The sequence below is a fragment of the Xyrauchen texanus genome, chromosome 46, assembly GCF_025860055.1.
Source record: "Xyrauchen texanus isolate HMW12.3.18 chromosome 46, RBS_HiC_50CHRs, whole genome shotgun sequence".
Lineage (NCBI taxonomy): Eukaryota > Metazoa > Chordata > Actinopteri > Cypriniformes > Catostomidae > Xyrauchen > Xyrauchen texanus.
This window is the reverse complement of record NC_068321.1, coordinates 15,744,924-15,766,285: the sequence shown is the minus strand read 5'-3', so window position 1 is coordinate 15,766,285 and position 21,362 is coordinate 15,744,924. Positions and strand designations below refer to the sequence as shown.

At 38.3% G+C, this 21,362-nt stretch overlaps 1 protein-coding gene across 2 annotated transcripts in view; it reads right to left on the bottom strand.

Moving 5' to 3' along the window:
- Positions 1 to 19,458, bottom strand: part of si:dkey-106n21.1 (solute carrier family 23 member 2) — a 39,390-nt gene extending 19,932 nt beyond the window's left edge. Inside the window, exons 1-5 of one of the 2 annotated variants that reach the window (XM_052119949.1) lie at positions 19,167 to 19,458; positions 9,573 to 9,728; positions 5,358 to 5,515; positions 4,210 to 4,381; positions 2,948 to 3,129 (exon numbers count right to left, since the gene is read on the bottom strand). In XM_052119949.1, coding sequence (XP_051975909.1) covers positions 2,948 to 3,129; positions 4,210 to 4,381; positions 5,358 to 5,515; positions 9,573 to 9,728; positions 19,167 to 19,241 — 743 coding nt within the window. In that variant the 5' untranslated portion in view covers positions 19,242 to 19,458. The remainder of the gene's footprint in view (positions 1 to 2,947; positions 3,130 to 4,209; positions 4,382 to 5,357; positions 5,516 to 9,572; positions 9,729 to 19,166) is intronic. The other variant, XM_052119950.1, reaches the window with a different exon arrangement.
- Positions 19,459 to 21,362: the final 1,904 nt, after the last annotated feature.

Sequence of the window (21,362 nt, the reverse complement as noted above, 5' to 3'; positions counted from 1 at the left end):
AAAGGTAAGTGATTTTATTACACTGAAATCATGTTAACACACATATTGTTTATGTCTTGTGTCTGTATTTAGAAACAGTGAGTATTTTTATGTTTACAGATTGGCAACATAGGCTGCCACCTGGGGTGGCATCTTGCAGGTAGGGGGCGGCGGCCCGAAGTCCACCAGCCATCTCATCTCCAACCCCCCAAACAAACACTAACAAAAACGCTGTTGAATTACCTTAACTTGTATTGAACCTGACTACATTGGTTTATACAAACAAAATTAATTTTAAGGGTTAAATGAAATAGAAACCACTCTTTAATGTAACAATTGCAGGTTGCCACTTTTTAAAGTGTACCTTTTTTGGCCAAACTGTTTTGAAATCAGTTGCAAGTCAAATATCCTGAGCTGAATGCTATTTGTGTTGTGTGCAGACCAAAAATGTCACTTAGTTATTAGATTCCATGACCGTTTGGAAGCAGCCATGACATTGATGATAAACAGGACATTTTAACAATCGCTTAATTTTTATACATTAACTACATTAAAAATCAGCAGTTGCGGTTTTAACCACCATGCAAAACACCACTTTAGGGGCTACATGTTGTTCTGGGTACAGGCATGAATATACTGTTGTCAGTGCTTTCAGAGCGGTTCACATTAGAGGTCTGTCAGATTCTGATTTTTTTCAAGTAGGACACTGAGTTCGGGTTTGAAATTTATGAAAAATATACAGGACTTCCGAACTTGTTTCGCCCACGCACTTTCACTCACAGATACGTGCGAATGGATGAGTTAGGGGCTGTTCACACTGAACGTATTTTTTGTGCAGCTACTCTGTTTTCCCATTGTTTTCCTATGTAAACCCTTGCAGGATGAATGTCTTTGACTGCTGCACTGCGTCACACTATTTCTTCAGTGTCTCATGCAGAACTAGCACATTTTAAGACACTGTTTCAAGTTAAAAGAACGTCAGGTCACAAAAATGTATGTGGGGTGTTTTGCATGGATGCCATGGAGAATAGTGTAAGCCTTCACACTCACTAGGTCTCCATGGTAACGCGCTTAACAAGCCACCATGATAAGATGCGAGGATTGGCGGTCTACGTGGAGGCAACTGAGATACGGCCTCTGACATCCGGATTGAGGCGAGTCACTACGCCACCACAAGGAATTAGAGGGCATTGGGAATTGGGCATGACAAATTTAGGAGAAAATCCAAAAATAAATAAATAAACAAATAAAATAAAAAATATGCTGATCTGGCCACAGAGTGCAGGGAAAATGGATGGAGGACTGCCATATACCCTGTGGAGGTTGGGAGTTGAGGATTCATGTGTACATCAATGCAGCACCTATTTACAGACATTGGCATCATAGGAGCAACTTTAAAAAAGTATTTGAAGGAATTGGTAGAGGAAGCTGAGAAAGGGAGTTTCTGGCAATAGTTAAGAAGGAAGGACAAAAAGTGGGGGGTTCAGAAGTAGGAAACGGAGGAATAGGGAACCTGGGTGATATGTGGTGAGGGCTTGTGCTGAGGTAGTATGCCAGACAGAACCAGTGGCACTGAGTTACCGAGATATACGGTGCCAGTGCTTTTGTAATTGTAAATCCGACCATGAACATCAAATACATTATTGCACTGTGATGAGCTCTTATGTCTTTTGTGGCAGCATAATTAAGTTTTCTACCTTTTGGAACAGCCTTCATATATGATAGTCCATATATGCACCCATTATGATAGTCCACCCAAAAATAAATTCTCTCATCATTTACTCATCCTCACGCCATCCTAGATGTGCATGGCTTTCTTTCTTCTGCTGAATGCAAACAAATTTATTTTAGAAGAATTTCTCAGCTCTGTTGGTCTGAAAAATGCAAGTGTATTAAAATGTTGAAGCTCCAAAAGGACATAAAGGCAGCATAAACGTAATCCATACAACTCTAGTGGTTAAATCTATACATTCAGAAGCAAGCAATATGATGGGTAAGAAAAAGATCAATATTTAAGTCCTTTTTTACAATAAATCTCCACATTCACTTTCACATTTTTCTTCTTTTGTTTTTGCCGATTTGCTTTCTTTTCACATATTGCCACCTACAGGAAGGAGAATAGTAAAAATTTACTTAAAAATGGATCTGTTTCTCACCCACACCTATCATATCACTTCTGAGGATATGGATTTAACCACTGAAGTCTTATGGGTTAGTTTTATGCTTCCTTAATATACATTTTGGAGCTGCAAACTTTTGGTACCCATTCACTTGCATTGTATGGACATACAGAGATGAAATATTCTTCTACAAATCTTAATTTGTGTTCAGCAGAAGAAATAAAGTCCTACACATCTGGAATGGCATAAGGGTGAGTAAATGATGAGAGCATTTTGGGTGAACTATCCCTTTAAAGGTGCACCAGTAAATTTTCATAGTTGTCGTATTGGACTTACACTGACACCAAAGAAGCCTGGATGCTGCATCATTCAAAAGCAATAGTTTTCAGTTAATGATGCCATTGTAGAAATTCACTATTCACAGTCAGCCTTTAGTGAAAATGTCCTATAAGAGGGCATTACCAAAATTAGTAATGTCCTCTTGAGTAGTATTCAGCTGGTCATGTGATCCTAACATCTTAGCCCTCATGAGGGAACTTTCACCATGCAATATAAAATGGCTTTTATAAGGTAACTGATATGATTGGAGTCTTCACCTCATGTGAGTAGCCATGATTTTATACATATGTTCATGATTTACTATTAATTTATTTTGGAATAAAAAAAATGTTATTGAGGAAAAGATTATTTAGTGCAACTTTAAATGCTGTCGACGGTGGCAGCTCACAAGGATTTATAACATAGCTGTATGTCTCTTTATCAGGATATCACTTGATTTGTTTGCTTGTCTCAGATTTGACTTTATATCATCAGTTCTCATAGTTATGCATAATTCCACAGTAACTCACAGAGCAGCTATTCCCCAGTGAGCTCCTGACTTTTTCCCGGACTGGATGAAGAGAGAAAGTCCGATGAGGTTGATAGTGGGAGCAATGGCCAGCGGCCCGATGAACTTCAGCACCAGCCCCACGAGACCTGACAGTCCTAGGACAAGTTGAAGGATTGAGGCCACTAGGATGGCCCCCTGGATCTATGAAAAGGGAAGAAACAGTGTCTATTTTACCCTGGCCAAAATAAGGTAAAAACTGTTTTTGCCTGATATTTTACGTGATCTTATCTTGCCTAAATGGTCATTTCCTTTTCCGATATGATGGTCTGTGGGTTGCATGTTTAATTTACTGTGTTTTTTATACAAATGTGACTTTGTAATAAAATCTCTATGCAAATTACTGAAAAATTAATGGTTTACCTTGTTTTATTTCTATCATTTAATATTTTACATAAAGTAGTTATTATTAAAAAAAAAAAAGGGAAATTATACATTTTTGTCAATTTTTGACAAAGTGGGAGCTGAAAATTATCCCCCACCTTTTTTTTTATTATGTCTTTTGCGTTACGGTTGTTGAAACTAATAAAGTTTGCATGTCAGCTCTCTTGGTTTTGTTTAAAGTAAATATTTTTATATACATTATTTGTTCTATCAAATTTGTTTGTGATTTTTGATCATTTTGTGAGTTAAAATTAACTTTTTTTTACTATGTTTTTATTTTGAAACATAATAAAAATGCTGTACTCAAATCATCAGTTTCACAGTAGTGTATCTGACTGGCAACATTACAAAAAATATATATAAAACAAAAAACAGGTATCTTTATCTGCATCCGCTCCAAAGTCTCAAAAAATGGCATTGGGACATCCTGCTGTCTAATCTTGAAACTTCACAAGGGGAAAATAATTGCACTAATAAAAAGAAACATTTTCTAATCTCATTTGTAGTTTAAATCAGCTGGCAATTTATAATTTGAATATATAGTTGGTAATTAAGAGTCATTCACTCATGTAAAGCTTACATTTGAGACATGTCCTTTTTACACAACTCATCTTGTTTAAACTCCATCATAAGGAAAAGGTTTCTTGTCTTGGCAATTCTCATTTATACACTTGGCAGATGTTTTTACTCATAGAGACTTAAGTGCATTCAAGCTATGCATTTTATCATTACATACATTCCCTGGAAATCAAACCCATGGCCTTGGTATTGCTAGCGGCATACTCTACAAGCACTACAGCAGTTTACAGTCAGTTCGATCAGGTTTTAAACAACATGTACCTCACGGATGCGGACTTTCCACACCTCATCGCTGTCTATGAGGAGGGCAGGAAAATCCGTGGTATTAGGGTAAGTGGTGGCACTAATTTCTGGGCATCTCCATTTGGGTAAGGCGAGGATAGCCAAGGTGGGGGTGATGAAAGTAAAAGTTCCCCCTTGCAGAATTGGCAATCTGAGAGGACATATAAGAATGTATTTCTTCTTTGCCTTTCATTTGATCTATTACGCTGGCTAAGTCATAAAAAAAACAATGGCAGTAGTAATAGAAAACATTGTAATAAGCTTTTCATTGCAATGAGCAGCTCAAAAAAATAATTCAAAGCATTATACTGTATGTCCCTACTGAAAAGACCAGCTTAAATCAGCATTCATTTCCATCGTGATCTTGGTTCATGCCAGTGCTGGTTCTGTAATGGTTTAGCATAGCTTTACTGTTCACCAGGAAAACTGACAGACCAGCATGAGCTTTCTGGCATAGCAAGTTAACCCAGGAAATTTGGCTGGTTAAGCTATTGTACATCAAATAGGACAAAATACAAATGTACAACATATGTTGGTGGTCAGCTGGTCTTTTCAAGAGGGGTGAACCCCATTTCCTAATAGACCCCATAAAATCTAAATTGAAGATCATGCATTTTTAGTAAGTGTACAAAATTAACTTTTTTCAGATACATTATTTTTTACATTTACAAGGGCGAATTCACTAAACTGTTGTTCTAACATTATAGATAATATATTATAATATTATAAATTATTGCAAAACAGTTAATGTGTTTGTGGCATTCCAAACATGTAAGAGCAGTGCAGATGTGTAAGAGCAGCTAAAAGTGTGAATTTATATTCATCCCTATGGTATTTAATATTTAAGCCAGCAAGTGGTGACAGAAGACTGTCTTGTGCCTGCTATGAGTCATCTGGAATTGTCTCTCACTCTGATATGACTTCTTTAATTAAATCCCTCATAACCAACTTACCAAGTAGCCATTCCTTTGATATGTCCCAACCAAACTATGTACAGTACCTACGTCAATGGGGAATACATCAACACAGGACAGAAAACTATACTTGTCAAGGGATTATATGGGGTCTTTAAAACATGATTTAATCTATGTGGTTAGAGGTACATTGTAGAACATTAGTCCCAGTACCTGGTCCCGATTGTGGTCTGTAGCACAGTGCACAGGCCTGAGACAAAGAAGATGGTGGAGATGAGCTGGCTCTTGGCAGCATTGTTTTCACTGATGCACAATGGCTCGGCTAGGATGAGAGGAATTGCCAGGATGCCCCCAAATGCCAGTATGTAATGCTGTATGAGGCAACAGAGAATGGAATGAAGTGCTAACATGGATGACACCAGGCTTAGGTTCATTGCAAACGCCCTCCGGATATGAGGGCGAGACATGAGAGAAGACAGATGATCACAAAAAAATGTAGCAAATCTTAAATGTGGCCTGACTGAGCCAGGAAGATGTGTGAGAAATGGAAGACAGATGTTGGCCTCTCTGTTGTGAATTGATAGCCCCTTTTTACTCTCAGCAAGAAGCTTCATAAATTTGTCGGGCTAAAAAAAAAAAGTACAAATTGGCAGAGAGCATGGGTGGTTTGACAGGAGATTATGGTGCAGATACAGGGATGGTGCACCAGAGAACATTTACACAATAGGAGCGAGGGAGAATACATTAGAAAATACATGCATTGTTAAATTCCTGTTGTTTTATAAGTTTCTCCCAGCTGTCTTTTCCCTAAAGAAAAGTAGACTGGACAAAACAGTTTTGAATTAAAGTTCATTTCATAACAACAATAAATGGATGTGCATTAGTGTAAAAATGATCAGTAGTGAAAGCAGAAAAGAGATGGGGGCTTAGAGGGAGTTCTCGCTGACATGAAATACCAGGTCTCTCCCTGCCTTTTCCTCCCCTCCATGTTGCCGGAGATATAAAAGTGAGCATATTGGAGGAGTGAAGTTTCTTCTTTGTACTCCTCTTCACATTTAGCACATCTTCTTACCTCACATGTCGATGCGAGTCCCTCGTGTACCCTCCTGCCCTTTCTCTCCTCCCTCTCCCCCTTCCAGTTCGCTTTGATCTCCATCTGTCATGTGGATGTGTAAATGTGGAGCCCTTTGGATCATGTTCCATGCACCTCCAACATCAGATGCGCACAAAGCTGGCTCAACACTAGTAGACTCGTGTCACTAGGTGACACGCATAACTATCTCTCACTGACAAAATAACAACGTGAGTAAAATTGCAATAGCAATAGAGTGTTTTGGTGCATTTTCAGACCTGTAGCTTACTTGATTGATCCGAAACAGGGGATAAAATAGTAAAAATGTTGCATTTTCTTTATGGTTCAGTTGGCTTTCAGAAGGTTATATTTTAAAATGCAACAAAACTGTAAAATGTCTGTCAAGGTTATTTTTTTATCCATCATTATTTGCTTTTGTATTATTTATGCATAATGACAGACTCACTATGGATTTTAATCAGTGTTTGTGATGATATGCAGCTGGATGTGATAAAAAAAAAGTTCAGATCAACTTGTCATCTTGTCAGTTCTTCTCAGTGACAGAATGATTTCTTTTTTAAAACAAAACATATGTGACTTTTCAGTGCTTGAAGCCATTAACTCAGCAGGGAATCCTGACATCAAGCGATTAACACCTCCCAGTGAGAGGTGCTAATAGGTGCTCTTTCTCCCTCTGCGTGGCTGGCAGGAGCAGACTGAGAAGAGAGATCGGCCTGGATTTTACATAGAAACTGGCCTAAAAGTTGTTGAGTGTATGACCACTCGACCGACCAGAACGCTCCCATTATGATGAGAAAAGTTCAATTAAACTGTGTGCACCAGACATTCTCAACTGTTCTGTTACAGTACCCACATTTAGGTGCAATACGCAAATGTGAATTATTTGCAGTATTGGAAACGTTGCATATTCTATATGTAAATTATTCACATAACTGCAACTGAACATGAAAATGTGATTCCAATTTTGGTTTGTAAATATCCATTTTAATAGTTTCAACTTACATTTTCTCAGCAGCCTATAATTTTCCACACTTAATATATTGTGCTCAAACCATGCTTATTCTTGTTTAGAACAACTGTTTTACACAACAAGCGAGATCAACAGCCAACCAATTAGAATGCTGCAATTATAATCAATAAAAGCTGTCTATAATGCAAGCGAGTGTTCTGACTGGTATGCAAATGGTGTGCACAGTTTTACACAAATGTTTGAGCCCGCAGTTTAGTGCAAACTCCTGTCTGTGTGCAGAGTTCTCCCATTATAATCAATACAGCTCACATACAGTGTAGATGATGTTCACTTTTAGTTCCCCATCTGTCGCTCACTTTGACGTTGTGTCGAGCGAAGCAACAATAGGGGACTTTCTTGAAGGCCTCTGTTACCTCTGACCTTGAGAAAAGGCCAATGAGAATTTGGCAGACAGAATTTGCATGTCCCTCCCCCGGACACACGGGTATGAAAGGAGGGAATCATGCATCTGTTCATTCAGTGTTCTTCTTCGGAGCCGAGCGGTTGTGCGATCAGCGAGCTGAGATCACTTACTGTTCCACTCAACTATGCAGAGCGTATGCTGTTGGATCTACGGCGCATTTCAGTGGCTTTCTCCTGCTCTGCACGGCAGTGCAGCTTTGCCCTGGGCGCTTCGACAGCAGAATATTATAGAGTTTAATAATAAAATACTAAAATAATTTATTCTCTCTAAAAGAGCAATACACAGCTGGCGTTGAACGTCCTTTTCAGGAGACGTATTTATAAAGATGCCTTTCCGCCCCTGTGTAGTTCCTGGATGCGGTCGATTTCTCTCCACTCCTGACGGTCATAGATGCTGCCTCATGTATCTGGGCTGCGATCACACTGAGGCACTGTTTGTGGATGGTTCATGTTCTCACTGTGAGAACTTAACCATTGCAACGTTGCACTGTGGATTTGGGAGTGGTTCGGCAAAGCACAGGTAGACCTGTTCGCTTCCCAAGAGATCTCCCACTGCACGCTTTGGTACTCCCTAGTGGATCTGAGCAGCTCTTTGTCTGCTTTGGTGGACAGCAGAAAGGGAATGCTGTCTCCAAACAGAGGCTTTCCCACTAGGTTGTTGAAGCCATCGCCTTGGCCTATCACACCCAGGTCGTGCCCGCCCCCTTCAGGGTTCGAGCACACTCAACGAGAAGTGTGGCATCCTCGTGGGCACTGGCCAACGGCACCTCCCTAGCAGACATTTGCAGAGTAGAGGGCTGGGCAACACCCAATAACTTTACGAGGCCTGCTCCCATGCTTGGCATGTCGCTTTGTTCCCCCCCTCTGGGATGTCGGGAACCTAAAAAGTTATTGACGATTTATATGGGGCGTTGGGCAAGGGTACATGCCTCAGTCTGATGCAGCCTGTTGCTTTGGCACGCAACTGCCTGCCTGGCGTGATTAAATAGGGACCCCTAGTGTCGCTTCACTCGACACAACGTCTAAGTGAGCGACAGATGGGAAACGTCTAGGTTACTGTTGTAACCTCCGTTCCCTGATGGAGGGAACGAGACGTTGTAGCCCCCCGGCCACCGAGCCACTGCAATGGCTGAAACTTATTCTCGGCTCTTCAGTGCAAAACCTGAATGAACAGATGCATGATTCCCTCCCTTTATACCTGTATGTCTGGGGAGGGATAAGCAAATTCTGTCTGCCATATTCTCATTGGCCTTTTCTCAAGTTCAGAGCTAATCGAGGCCTTCAAGATAGGCCCCTAGTGTTGCTTCACTCAACACATGTCGCGTTCCCTCCATCAGGGAATGGAGGTTACAACAGTAACCTAGATGTTTTACACTCTAAACTTGATAAACGTTTTAAAAAAGAACTGAGATCTGAGATCAAGGGGTAAGTGATATTAGGCTGGCTGAGTATTTCAACAATGTATGGGTCATGTAGCGTAATGCTGACTCTGTACACCCATTAAAGACGAGGCGTGCTATAAAACAAGTGGATTTACAAAACCTCAGACATCCCAGGGCAGCATCCCAGGGCATTAAGTTGTTAATGTTTTCTAATGTCACACTGATCATGCTTTGAAAGGTTATGGAACGGTACATGCTTTTGCAAAGCTGATAGTCACAATCCCACCTAATAAATTACACACCCACATTTTCTTCACCTGGCACAATGAGAACTCTACCCTCAAGCAGTCAGTTCAACACTAAAGGCTATAAAAGATCCACCAAGTCAAAAGTTAAATTCAGGATAGACTGGTTAGCTTAGAAAGAAATGTAAGTAATTTCACGTGTGGTGGGGTTTAAGTCATGTGCTTCTGAACAAGACTAACTGGAGATCAGTCGCATTTAAGGCTTTTGTCTCTCACCTGGAAACCTAGAAGAACGCAGAGGTACCAGGGTGGCCGATCATTGATAGAGTAGATAAGATTGCCTTCGGGCCTTCGGTCCAGTACCTCTTCTAAACTGTCGGTACGCGGCTCAACAATGACAGTCTTTTCAGGGCTGTGGCTGCCATCTGAAATCTGGGGGTAACAAAGATTATTCAAACATATTCTTGGAGACTCAGTATAAAGGTTAATTAAGAGTGCAAAGAACAGCCTATGCTGCCAATACGTGTGCAAACAATTTTAACTGAACTTTTTCAGTTTTTCTACATTGTGCTCAGGGCCGTAACCATTATAGACATTAATGGGGACACATCACTTCCAATATTCAGCATAGTGGCAGATCAATATGGTTTTTGAGTGACCTTTATGAATTAAATATGATTGTCCTTCAATATTTAAAACACTACATGGCCAAAAGTATGTCGACACTTGAATACCATACCCATGTATAACTATTAATTTCAAAACCATTGCATCAAAGGAATGTTTATGTAATGCAAGTTTAGCTCAATAGACAGCATATATATATATATATAAATTTCAATTTTTCATCATCTAGACTCTAGAGGGCTCAAAGTTCTAAATATTTGATCATATTTTTAAGCACTTACAAAAATTCTTAAATAATCTTGAAATAGATGAAAGAAAAGTAATATGCATCTGGGATGGCATGAGGGCAAGTAAGTGATGAGAGAATTTTCATTTTTGGTTGAACTATCCCTTTAAGACAACAGTCTAGCAAACAATCCGATCTGCTCCATGTGATCAAGGAAGTTACGTCACCTCATATGGCATCTCTTATGACAACAGAGTTGACATATTGGATATAACTTTACTAGATTAATGTTAATACATGTTATGTTTATCATGTGGCTACTCTTTTGAAACAGTATGTATTTTGACGGCTTGTGAATGGGCCCCGTTCACTTCTAAGTGGGTCAGGTCAGGCACTGATGTTGAGCGATAGGCGTGCCTTGCATTCTACATTTCAATTAATCCCAAAGGTGTTCAGTGGGGATCAGGTCTGAGATTGTGCAATCTAGTTTAGTTTACCTAGTCTAGTCTAGTTTACCACATCAGACACAGTAAATCATTTCTTTATGGACCTTGTTATGTGCACAGGGTCATTGTCATGCTGGAACACAGAAGGTGCCCTCACCAAACTATTGCCACAAAGTTTAAAGCAAACAATGCTTTAGAATGCCATTGAATGCAATAGAGATTTGTCTTCACTGATATTACAGGAATAGCCAAATCAGTTAATTAGAAAAGGGTGTCCACATACATTTAATGTATAGCCTACATGTAATGTAGCGTATTTGGTTACAACCTTGATTGTGCATATTCAGAGGCAAATACCAGATACTGGCCTGTCCCTGACTCATCCTTACAGTTCTCTTTGGAAACACTTATTTTCTAGCATGACTCAGTTTGAGTTCACCAGACACACTTTTCCCTTGTACTCCATGCTTATTGAAAGGTTAATTCAAATGAGAAGGCATCAGCCCATAATGGGCCTTTTAAACAGCTCTGTGGGTGATCTGCTGTGAAGAAAAACCAGGGCAGAATGCCTCACGGGGGCCATATGATACACAAAACTGGTGACTTGTTTTAAATGTGTCATGATCAATCACATTTGTTAGTATGCATGACTTTAAAAGGATTGCTCTTTTCTCTTCATAAGTTTAGTGTCCTCAGGTAAAATTGAATACATACTGCCTCTTAAAGATGAATGAATAAGGATTCATTCATGCATGAAGAAGCCATTGTAAGGATGTAAGATTAATGGTGTCTTAAGGCAGATAAACAGGCTCATACATACCATAGATGAATAGATTGACAGACTCATAAATGGATGGCATTTTTGCTGATAGATAGATAGATAGATAGATAGATAGATAGATAGATAGATAGATAGATAGATAGATAGATAGATAGATAGATAGATAGATAGATAGACAGTATATAGATAGATAGATAGATAGATAGATGAATAGATAGATAGATAGAGAGACAGTATATAGATAGATAGATAGATGAATAGATAGATAGATAGATAGATAGATAGATAGATAGATAGATAGACAGTATATAGATAGATAGATAGATAGATAGATAGATAGATAGATAGATAGATAGATAGATAGATAGATAGATAGATAGATAGATAGACAGTATATAGATAGATAGATAGATAGATAGATAGATAGATAGATAGATAGAGAGACAGTATATAGATAGATAGATAGATAGATAGATAGACAGTATATAGATAGATAGATAGATAGATAGATAGATAGATAGATAGATAGATAGATAGATAGATAGATAGATAGATAGATAGATAGATAGATAGATAGATAGATAGATAGATAGAGAGACAGTATATAGATAGATAGATATATAGATAGATAGACTAGGGTTACCAAACGTCCTGTTTTACCAGGACATGTCCTGTTTTCACGTCCTGTCCTGGCCGTCTTTTTTGTGTCTTTGATAGATAGTATTTTGTAATAACAATTTTCTATCCATACAGAGGCATAGCCTACTTTAAATGTATTGAAATTATCAAGGCATCTTTGAGTAAAATTCGAGTATCATTTGAGTATCTCATTGCCGGGCCGAGTGTCCTGGTTTTTGGTAATCAAAATATGGTCACCCTAAGATAGACAGATAGATAGACAGATAGTATATAGATAGATAGATAGATAGATAGATAGACAGACAGACAGACAGACAGACAGACAGACTAATGGCTAATCATTAGAAGAATGTCCCCAAACTAAACTTTGTTGTTTTAGATGCTCAATTAAAATCATACCCATGTACAAATGAATTTACAGGAATTCTTTAGCGTGTTTTTTGCAAAACATATTTTACCTGTCTATCTAATCACTGTATTATTAGTTATTTGGAAGCATCAGAAAAAGATAAGAAATTACTTTGGTGTAAGTTACATACACACCTTGTTATCTGTGGAAAGTGTTGAATTTGAAGATGAACAAGAATTTATGCCTAAGGCCTTCAGAATAATTTCTAGAGGTGGGTAGAGTAGCCATAAACTGACCTCAAGTAAAAGTACAATTACTCAAGTAGAAGTAAAAGAACCAACATAAATAATTACTTGAGTAAGAGTAAGAAAGTATCCTATTAAAAGAGATCTCAAGTAGTGAATAACTTTAAATTGCATAATGGATGTTAACTCCCTACATTCCATTACATAATACACATTTAACATGTATTACAAAATTATTATTATTATTATTATTATTATTTTTATTAATGGAAATTCTGTCATCATTCACCATCCTGTTGTTCCAAACCCATATGACTATCTTTCTTCCATGCAACACAATAAGGAGATTTTAGACAGAATGTTTGCCTGATCACTATTTACTTTCAGTGAATGTGTTTTTTTCTTTCATATTTTGAAAGTGAATGGTGACCGAGACTGTCAGTCTCTAACGTTCTGTCTAACATCGTTTGTGTGCCACGGAATACAGAAGGTCACACAGGTTTGGAACAACATGAGGGTTGGGAAATGATCACAGATGTGTATGGCTTCCTTTCTTCTGCAGAACACAAATTAAGGTTTTTAGAAGAATATTTCAGCTCTGTAGGTCAGTACAGTGCAAGTGAATGGATGCCAAAAATGTTATGCTCCAAAAAGCACATAAAGGCAGCATAAACGTAATCAATAAGACTCCAGTAGTTAAATCCATACTTTCAGAAGTGATATGATAGGTGTGGGTTTCTCATCCACACATTCTCATATCACATCGCTTCTGACAATTTGGATTTAACCACTGGAGTCTTATGGATTACTATTTTGAGTGTACATTTGATGTACACTCAACGATAGTTAATTGCCCATAATCCACTGCGGGGAAGACGTACGAGCTGAGAGTTTACTGCTTCCTTCCCTCCTGCAATGTTTTATTTCATGCTGAATGTATTAACATATTGACAAATCATTACTTGATTAAAATAACATAATAACATACAGACACCCTTTGTACTCTTTGTTTATATTTATACAGAATTTTGCCATTAAGCTGAAGAATTCTTTATTTGCTAAGTAATTCACTGAGGTTTAACTCTGAAGACTGCTCACAGTGGAAATGATTATTCTGTGGATGATTTGAATATTCAGTTAAAAATGTAGGTTATGATAACTTTCGTGCTTTTTATGGTCGGATGAGGGCGCAATGCACTCAGAAATGCTTGTATTGGAGTTTATAGATACTAAAGTATAACAAATAAATACAATAATGTACATCTGATAAAATGTGTTTATTCTTTATATTAACATATATATTTAAAATTACAAACAGAATGAAGATTTATTGTATTATTGTAATAACAAGTAAGGCCCAGGTATATGCCACTTCCCAGGACATACAGGTATAAAAGGAGCTGGAATTCAACCACTCATTCAGGTTTTGTGCTGAGGAGCCGAGACAAGGTCCAGGCCATTTCAGCTGGTAGTTCAGTGTTGAACCATAACCACGACAGGCCTGGAGACCTGCTCTAGGGGAACTCCTGCCCGTAGAAATGTGAGATCGGTCAAAGGGCTAAACAGACGCCTGCAGATCGGCGTGACGAGCACGAAGTGTGCGCCTTGGCACCATGCCCATCTCAAGACTTGAGTCTGAAGCCAGGGCTGAAGCACTCTCATATGCATCAACCCGAGCAGCGTGACCACCACTGAGGATGCCATATGCCCCAGGAGCCTCAGAAATAACATCATTGGGACCGACGTTTTCCTGAACGTTCTCAAGACAGTTTAGCCCAGACTGCGCGTGCCCGTGAGGTGTGCCATCATTGAGACAGAGTCTAACTCCATACCGAGAAAAGAGATGCTCTGAATCGGGTAGAGCTTGATCTTTTCCCAGTTGACTCGAAGTCCCAGCGGGCTGAGGTACCAGAGCACCAGGTCTCTGTGCACATACAATAAGTCCCACAAGTGAGCTAGATTCAGCCAGTCTTTGAGATAGTTGAGGATGTGGATGCCCACTTCCCTTAACAGGGCAAGGGCTGCTTCTGCGACTTTCGTAAAGGCGCGAGGGGACAGGAACAGACTGAAGGGGTGGACCTTGTACTGGTATGCCCGGCCCTCGAATGCAAACCATAGGAAGGGTCTGTGTTGAGGTAGAAGAGAGAGCGCTTCCTTTAGGTCTACCGCTGTAAACCAATCTTGATGCCAGACGCTCACTAAAATGGGTTTCGTGAGAAATTATCGACACAACGTTGAGTGAGAGACAGAAGGGGAAAGTAAATTTTTATTCAAAAGAAATTCACTTTACCGTCTTTTAAACCTACCCTAAAAGTTACTTAGTAAATGTAATGGAGTAAATGTAGCACGCTACTACCCACCTGATTATATCAACTGGGTGGAAATGCACACCACATTACTTTTACACTTCTTTTTCACTATAGATTTATCAAGATTTTAATTTTTAAGATTTATCTTGATATCTGCAGTCTTCTTGGCAAGCTTGATTACACTTCCTAGCACCATCTAGTGCTCTTTCTATACGTCAAGCGCTAGGACGTTTAATCAAGCTTGAAATCATGACTATGTCTATAGTCTGCAATGGCAAGATGTACAGTAAAAAAGGAGCCATATTTTGGTCTGTTCTCACCCAAAAATTGACTAGATCGCTTAAGAAGACATTAATTAAACCACTCGAGTCTTATTGATTACTTTTAGGCTGCCTTTATGTGCTTTTTGGAGCTTCAAAGTTTTCATCACCGTTCACTTGCCTGGACCTACAGTGCTGAGATATTCTTCTAAAAATCTTAGTTTGTGTTCTGCAGAAGAAAGAATGTCATACACATCTGGGATGGCATGAGAGTAAATAATGAGATAATTTTTGGGTGAACTATTCTTTTAATGCATCTCAAGAAACAAACATAAGCAGTTTTTCCTCAAGCCCTTGACATTCAGCACTTTTCTAAATGGTATATACTGCCACCTAATGGCGCAGACTGATACTGTTGGTATTGATGCCTCATAATAACCCTTGATGATGTCCAGTCTGCTTTTGTGTTTGTGTGTGTGTGTTTGCGTCACCAATTGGGGGGGGGGCACAGGTGTCCCATCAGCCAGTCTTCTCAGTCAGTCCACCCGCGGCGTCTGGGTCTGCCCCGTGACCTCCTGCCAGTGCGCTTTCGGCACTTCACGTGGCCTCAAACCTGGCACAAGCGTCGTGGTGACGTCACCGCCACTTAGTGGCGAATGGCGGTTGTTGATGTTTGTTGTGTGTGTCCTTATAATCCAATCATCTCTTGTTCCCCACTATGCTCAGAAAGACAATAGCAGCATGCTAATAATAAAATCCTGCTTCTGTTTCTGTTTCTGGCATAGTTAATGTTTTTATTTTTTGTCAGGCTGTAGTCACTTTTAAGACATCAAATCAGCCAAGTAAGTATGTTTGTTGATGTTGTCGTTGAAAGTTCAGGTTGAAATAACCTGATTTAATGGTCTAGTAAAACGGGGTTGTGCTCATGTAGGATGTTTTGAAGATCTAACAATTGGCTTAACAGAGTTTGAACTCGCTTGGTTACCGCCTCTTAGTGCTCACATATTTATGCCTCAGTTCTAGCTGACTCATGTGTTGATCCACCTGAGTAAACTCTGCCTGGACTCAAGACCCAAAACATCCCTGTTTCACTGGCTTAGCCAAAGAACAACAACAAGTAATATTATGAGTAATGACAATATTTGTTGCAAATGACTCCTCGACTCACATAATTTACAAGGTAGTTATACATTAGGCCTATGAGGTTTCATACTGTGGTTTCCACTCAAAACACATTATTTCACAAAGAAAAAACGTTTTCTAGTGTCCCGACTTATTCTGAAAAAATTGTGTTTTGTCCCATATTTCCCCTCTTCTAAAATGTCTCTATCGCCTATGCAGCTTTCTTAATCATGTTAGCAATCTAATCAAAGGTAGCCAAGGATATGGCTTGTAAAACCAATAAAATCAAACCATGATTTGAAGTATATGATTGGATTAAACTATCCAATCACAGTCCCTTATCAATAGACATCCAATTAGTGAACTGATTGAAGAGTCAGTTTGAAAGAGCACACAGATGAAATTGCAGCTGGAAAAATATCAAGGAAGCATGCTTGTACATTTAATGATGATCTTCAAAAAGAGTTTACATTTCTAAAAAATGAGACTCAGACAGAGGCTAGTAAAATTAGGTGTGAGATTTGTGGAACTCGCTTTTCCATCACCCATGGAGGTTGCTCTGTCTTTGTTCATTCAGCATGTTCATACAAAAAAAGCATGTGGATGCTACTAGAAGTGTGCCACACCAAGTGTTGTTTTTTTTTTTTTTGTGAAGCAAAGTTCAGATTCTGACAAATTCACGCAAGTGAAGGACGTTTTGCTTATCATTCTGTTGTGCACGGCCATAGCTTTGCACATTCATGACCTGAGAAAAGTTGTGCAGGCCAGGCTGACATTAAAAAGCATTTGGATGCCCTGGTTGAAGCTGGTGACATGCAAGTGGATGATTTCTTTTGTGCAGTGAGAAGGCAATGCTTTTTGCATATCTTAATTTTGTACTGGACTGCTCTGCATTTTCCGATAAACTCTTGAAAGACATGCACACATGCATGAAAGTACAAGGTGACACCAGTTACAGATACACCCTCTTTTTCGCATTGATCTGTGCCCAGGTAAGGATATGTCAATATCATCTTTGCTGGGAGGGAGCTGTCCCATTTTCCACAAACAGGAATCTGGTCACCCTAACTAATATGTAGTTGTGAAATTTGGACCTGTACCTGCAATGCTGTTATCCATTACTTGGTTAATTGTGGTCTTAAACTACATGGCAAGTCTGCAGATATGAGGGCAAATGTGCTATTTTGTTTTATCAATATGTTTGGTGTGGTTTCATGTTTAAAATCAGTTAAAATTGTGTAAGTAGTCCACTAAAAATTACTAATTATTTATCTAAAACTGTAATTGGATCACTTTACTGAATACTTTACCAGAAATAAATCACATTTACCAGTTACTTAGTTACTTTCTAAGACACTTTTCACAGAAATCTTTTTTGTTTTTCTGCTCAACAAACTTATGTAATGTCCATTTCCTCCTCGTTCACTGTCTCGTAGCATTCAGCTGTCCCAGACGTACATATGAACGTATATAATGTGTAAGCTAAGTAATGCACTTAAAAGTAATTACCTTAATTGAAAGTCAGTAAACTGATTACAAGAATTTAGGTAAAATGTAATGTGTTACACTACTTTCTGACAAAGTAATTTGATTACAGTAATTACTTTAAGCTGATTACGCACATCACTGAATTTCACCTACATGGCTGGAACTGATCTCTAATGTTTCTCTGCAAAACATAAAAAGCTTGTGTGTTACTTGTTGTGAGTCCAGGTGGACTAAGGTGGATATTTGTACACTTAAGGAGGTAAATATAGAAAAGGATGAAGTTATAAATGTGTCTGTTTTTTGAAACCAAAAGAAGAGGATGTTCCACTGTTTGCCCTGTAGGCATTCAACCTTTTTAAATCTGTATTCTGTCCATAATTAAATTACTCTTTTATATTTAAGCCACTTTCTCCACAAAATAGCAAGGAAGACATACAATTGTTCATTAATTTGTTATGCTATATTTTGTGATATCCAACTTTACATTTTGGGGATGAGGCCCTTAAATGTGATCATTCAACTATGTTTATGTTAAATCTGGATTCCTGGGTATTAAATGTACTTGTAAATATCACTCTTACATCATATTAGAATCTCTGTCATTTAAAAAAAAATATTATTCATATTCAGTTTCATTACACATTACATTTCTCTTGAGTTTCAATTCATTTTGTGTTTGGAAACAGTAAAGCATTTTAATAATGCATAATATGATGGTAACAAGAATGTGACATAAACACCGGCTAAATATTACTCCGACAAGCACGGCATTCATGCAGGTCTCTAGAGACTGCAAGTTGTATCATAACTTCTCAGATTACTCAAATTGGTGCTGCGTAATTTCATAATGACATGATTGTTGATGATTTGAAAATGATCTTAAAAAGTTTGGAATCTAGTTGGTGTCTTAAGACAGGTACAACAATTGTTAGCTACATCCAGCCACCTAAAAGTTTGATTTTTGTTGTTCAGTAAGCAAAACCACCAACATATTAACCTCTGCCACATAATTCACCACATGGTTCTTGAAAACAGTCAAGAACTGCTTCATATGCAACAATAATGCATGCATTGAGCTTATGACTTCTAAATAAATGCCAGTGTATATTTACCCTGTGCAATAAAGTAAGGATCATGTAGCTGGAGAAAGCCATTGTGTTCAATTTATACATTTCAGAACGATTTTTTTAAATCTCAATAACTCACTGATTTAAAACTGATAAAACAATTTCCAAGTGACCATGAAAGAGCATTCCATAAAATACATGTGATTAAATTAAACAACAAGCAATTCACAAGAACACTTTTTTTCCCCTCAGTATTTATAAGAAATCATGAAAGCTGTTTTATTAAGAGGATTACTTGGCAAAGCACTTACTTTGAAAGTGGAGCCTGTGGCACCCTGGTTTCTTAACACAATGTCTACCTTTTGGTCCTGCGGAGCGAGATGCATAGCTGACCTGTGGATTTCAGAGGTGAGATGGACACACTTCTGAGAAGTTGAGCGAGTGAGAGAGAGAGAGAGAGAGAATGGACTTTGCAGCAAGCTGGTCAGGTTCGTTGTCAAGGAAACCAGAGCCCTATGTTACACGTGCCTTTAACTTAGCTTTTGTGTAATCGGTGGGCTGATTGCGATCTGTTGCAGTGCTTTGGAGTCATGTGCCTGCCTGAGGACTGTTGCTACATCCACTCAGAGGGTTGAGAGACCATGCGAGTGTTTGTGTTGATTTCAAGCATTTTAAACCAACCCTGACCAAACACATGGTGGACCAGGGGGAATGCTTCTGTATATAAAAAAACATTAGTGTTCCATTTAGGACAATACAATACTTTGAATCATCAAACTGAGCTGAAAATGTCCAAATCCCTAAACCAAAATTACCAACTGGAACTCTGCAAGGGCTTTCAAGCTACAGCCACCAAATTTGGCACAGACCTTTGGACTTTATAATGTAAGAGGCTATAAAGGCTATAGGTGTATCCCAAATCACACAATTCTGCACTATTCTATGCCATTTTGTGATGCAAGTAATATGTTAACAATTAACACTGAAAATGCATGAAAAGAAGTGAACTAAGGGTACCAGATGATGTAATTCTTCAACTGACAAAAAGAAGTTTGGAATGTTGGACACTTCATGCACTCAGCAGTAGCAGCTTTCCATATGTAGTGGAAGGGGTGGGGTTAACTGGCCGCAATGCTGACAAAACGATTAAATTAATGGTGAACTAGCAAAACTTCTGTGAAGACATCACCTTACAAATGTGACTTGAATGCTTTACCCTCACCCATGCTTTGTGAATATTTATATTATTGAGATATAATTGTTGGACTGAGGTTGGCTAACTAGCTTAAGCTAGCGGCCATACATTTTGTGCGTTTCCATCAGCTGATAAAGGGCGAATGCTTCTGTATATAAAAAAAACATTAGTGTTCCATTTAGGACAATACAATACTTTGAAAATTCATACACTACATGACAATTAGCTCTTCTGGGTTCTGAACTGCGGTCAATTGGTGTTTCATCAAATTGAGCTGAAAATGTCCAAAAAGGGCTGTTTGTGGGGTTGAAACCCCCTTTTCCGAAAGATTATTGGAGATTTAGGCTTCTTTAAATTTCCATCACAATCCTCTGTTTTTAGTTTTCATATTAATATAAGGCCAAATATGATCTAACGATGATCTTATATGATCCTACGAGATGAATGGGACCCTATCTCCACCACCGCATTGCATGGGACTACTGATTGTAATATGTGAATAAAAATAATATAACACAACTAAAATTATGTCATTGCCTTTATTTTGACAGCTTTAAGTACTTTAATAATTGATTTAATGTAATAATTTAAGCAATAAAGACATACAGGTATATTACATGTCTGATGATAGTTTTAAGTTTTATTTGCCACATTTTTCAGGTTTTAGAAGTGTGTTAAATGTGTGAGGATGTGTATTCCTCAACCTGTCAATCATACAGACCTTTTGAATCACGTTAAAACGTATTTTTTTCTGATAGTTCAAAAAGAACTACACATATTTCTTCACTGTAAACCAACTTAATAAACTTTATTGACATTAACAAACATTTTTACAGTGCATTATACAGTATAGCAGGACGAAGATTATTGCCCATATCCACCATTAAAATCTGCTGCTCAAAAGAACCTGGAAGCACAGTTGTCTGCAGTGTGACGTCACGGTAATTTCATGTATTGTATGTGGAAATGTATAGTGCATTTGGGATACAGCTTACGAATGGGTATGATGTCATTTAGAACAAAATCTGGCCAAAAGAAGGTTTTTGCATTTATTTCGGTGGTTCGGAACAGCTCGCCTGGGCAAACCTTTGGTAAAACTTCTAACCTTCTTACAACCTCTTAAATTTTTTTTTTTTTTTTTTTTTTTTTTTAAAAGTCAGTTTGAAAAGTATTGATTTACTTTTAACAGTTTTCTTTACAAAAGATACAAAATAAATGAGCTTTTGCTGCTTTTCCCTGTTGAATTAAAATGATCCCTACATAATTGTCTGAAATTTGTGAGATCATCATTACATGAACTGTCACTTGATGT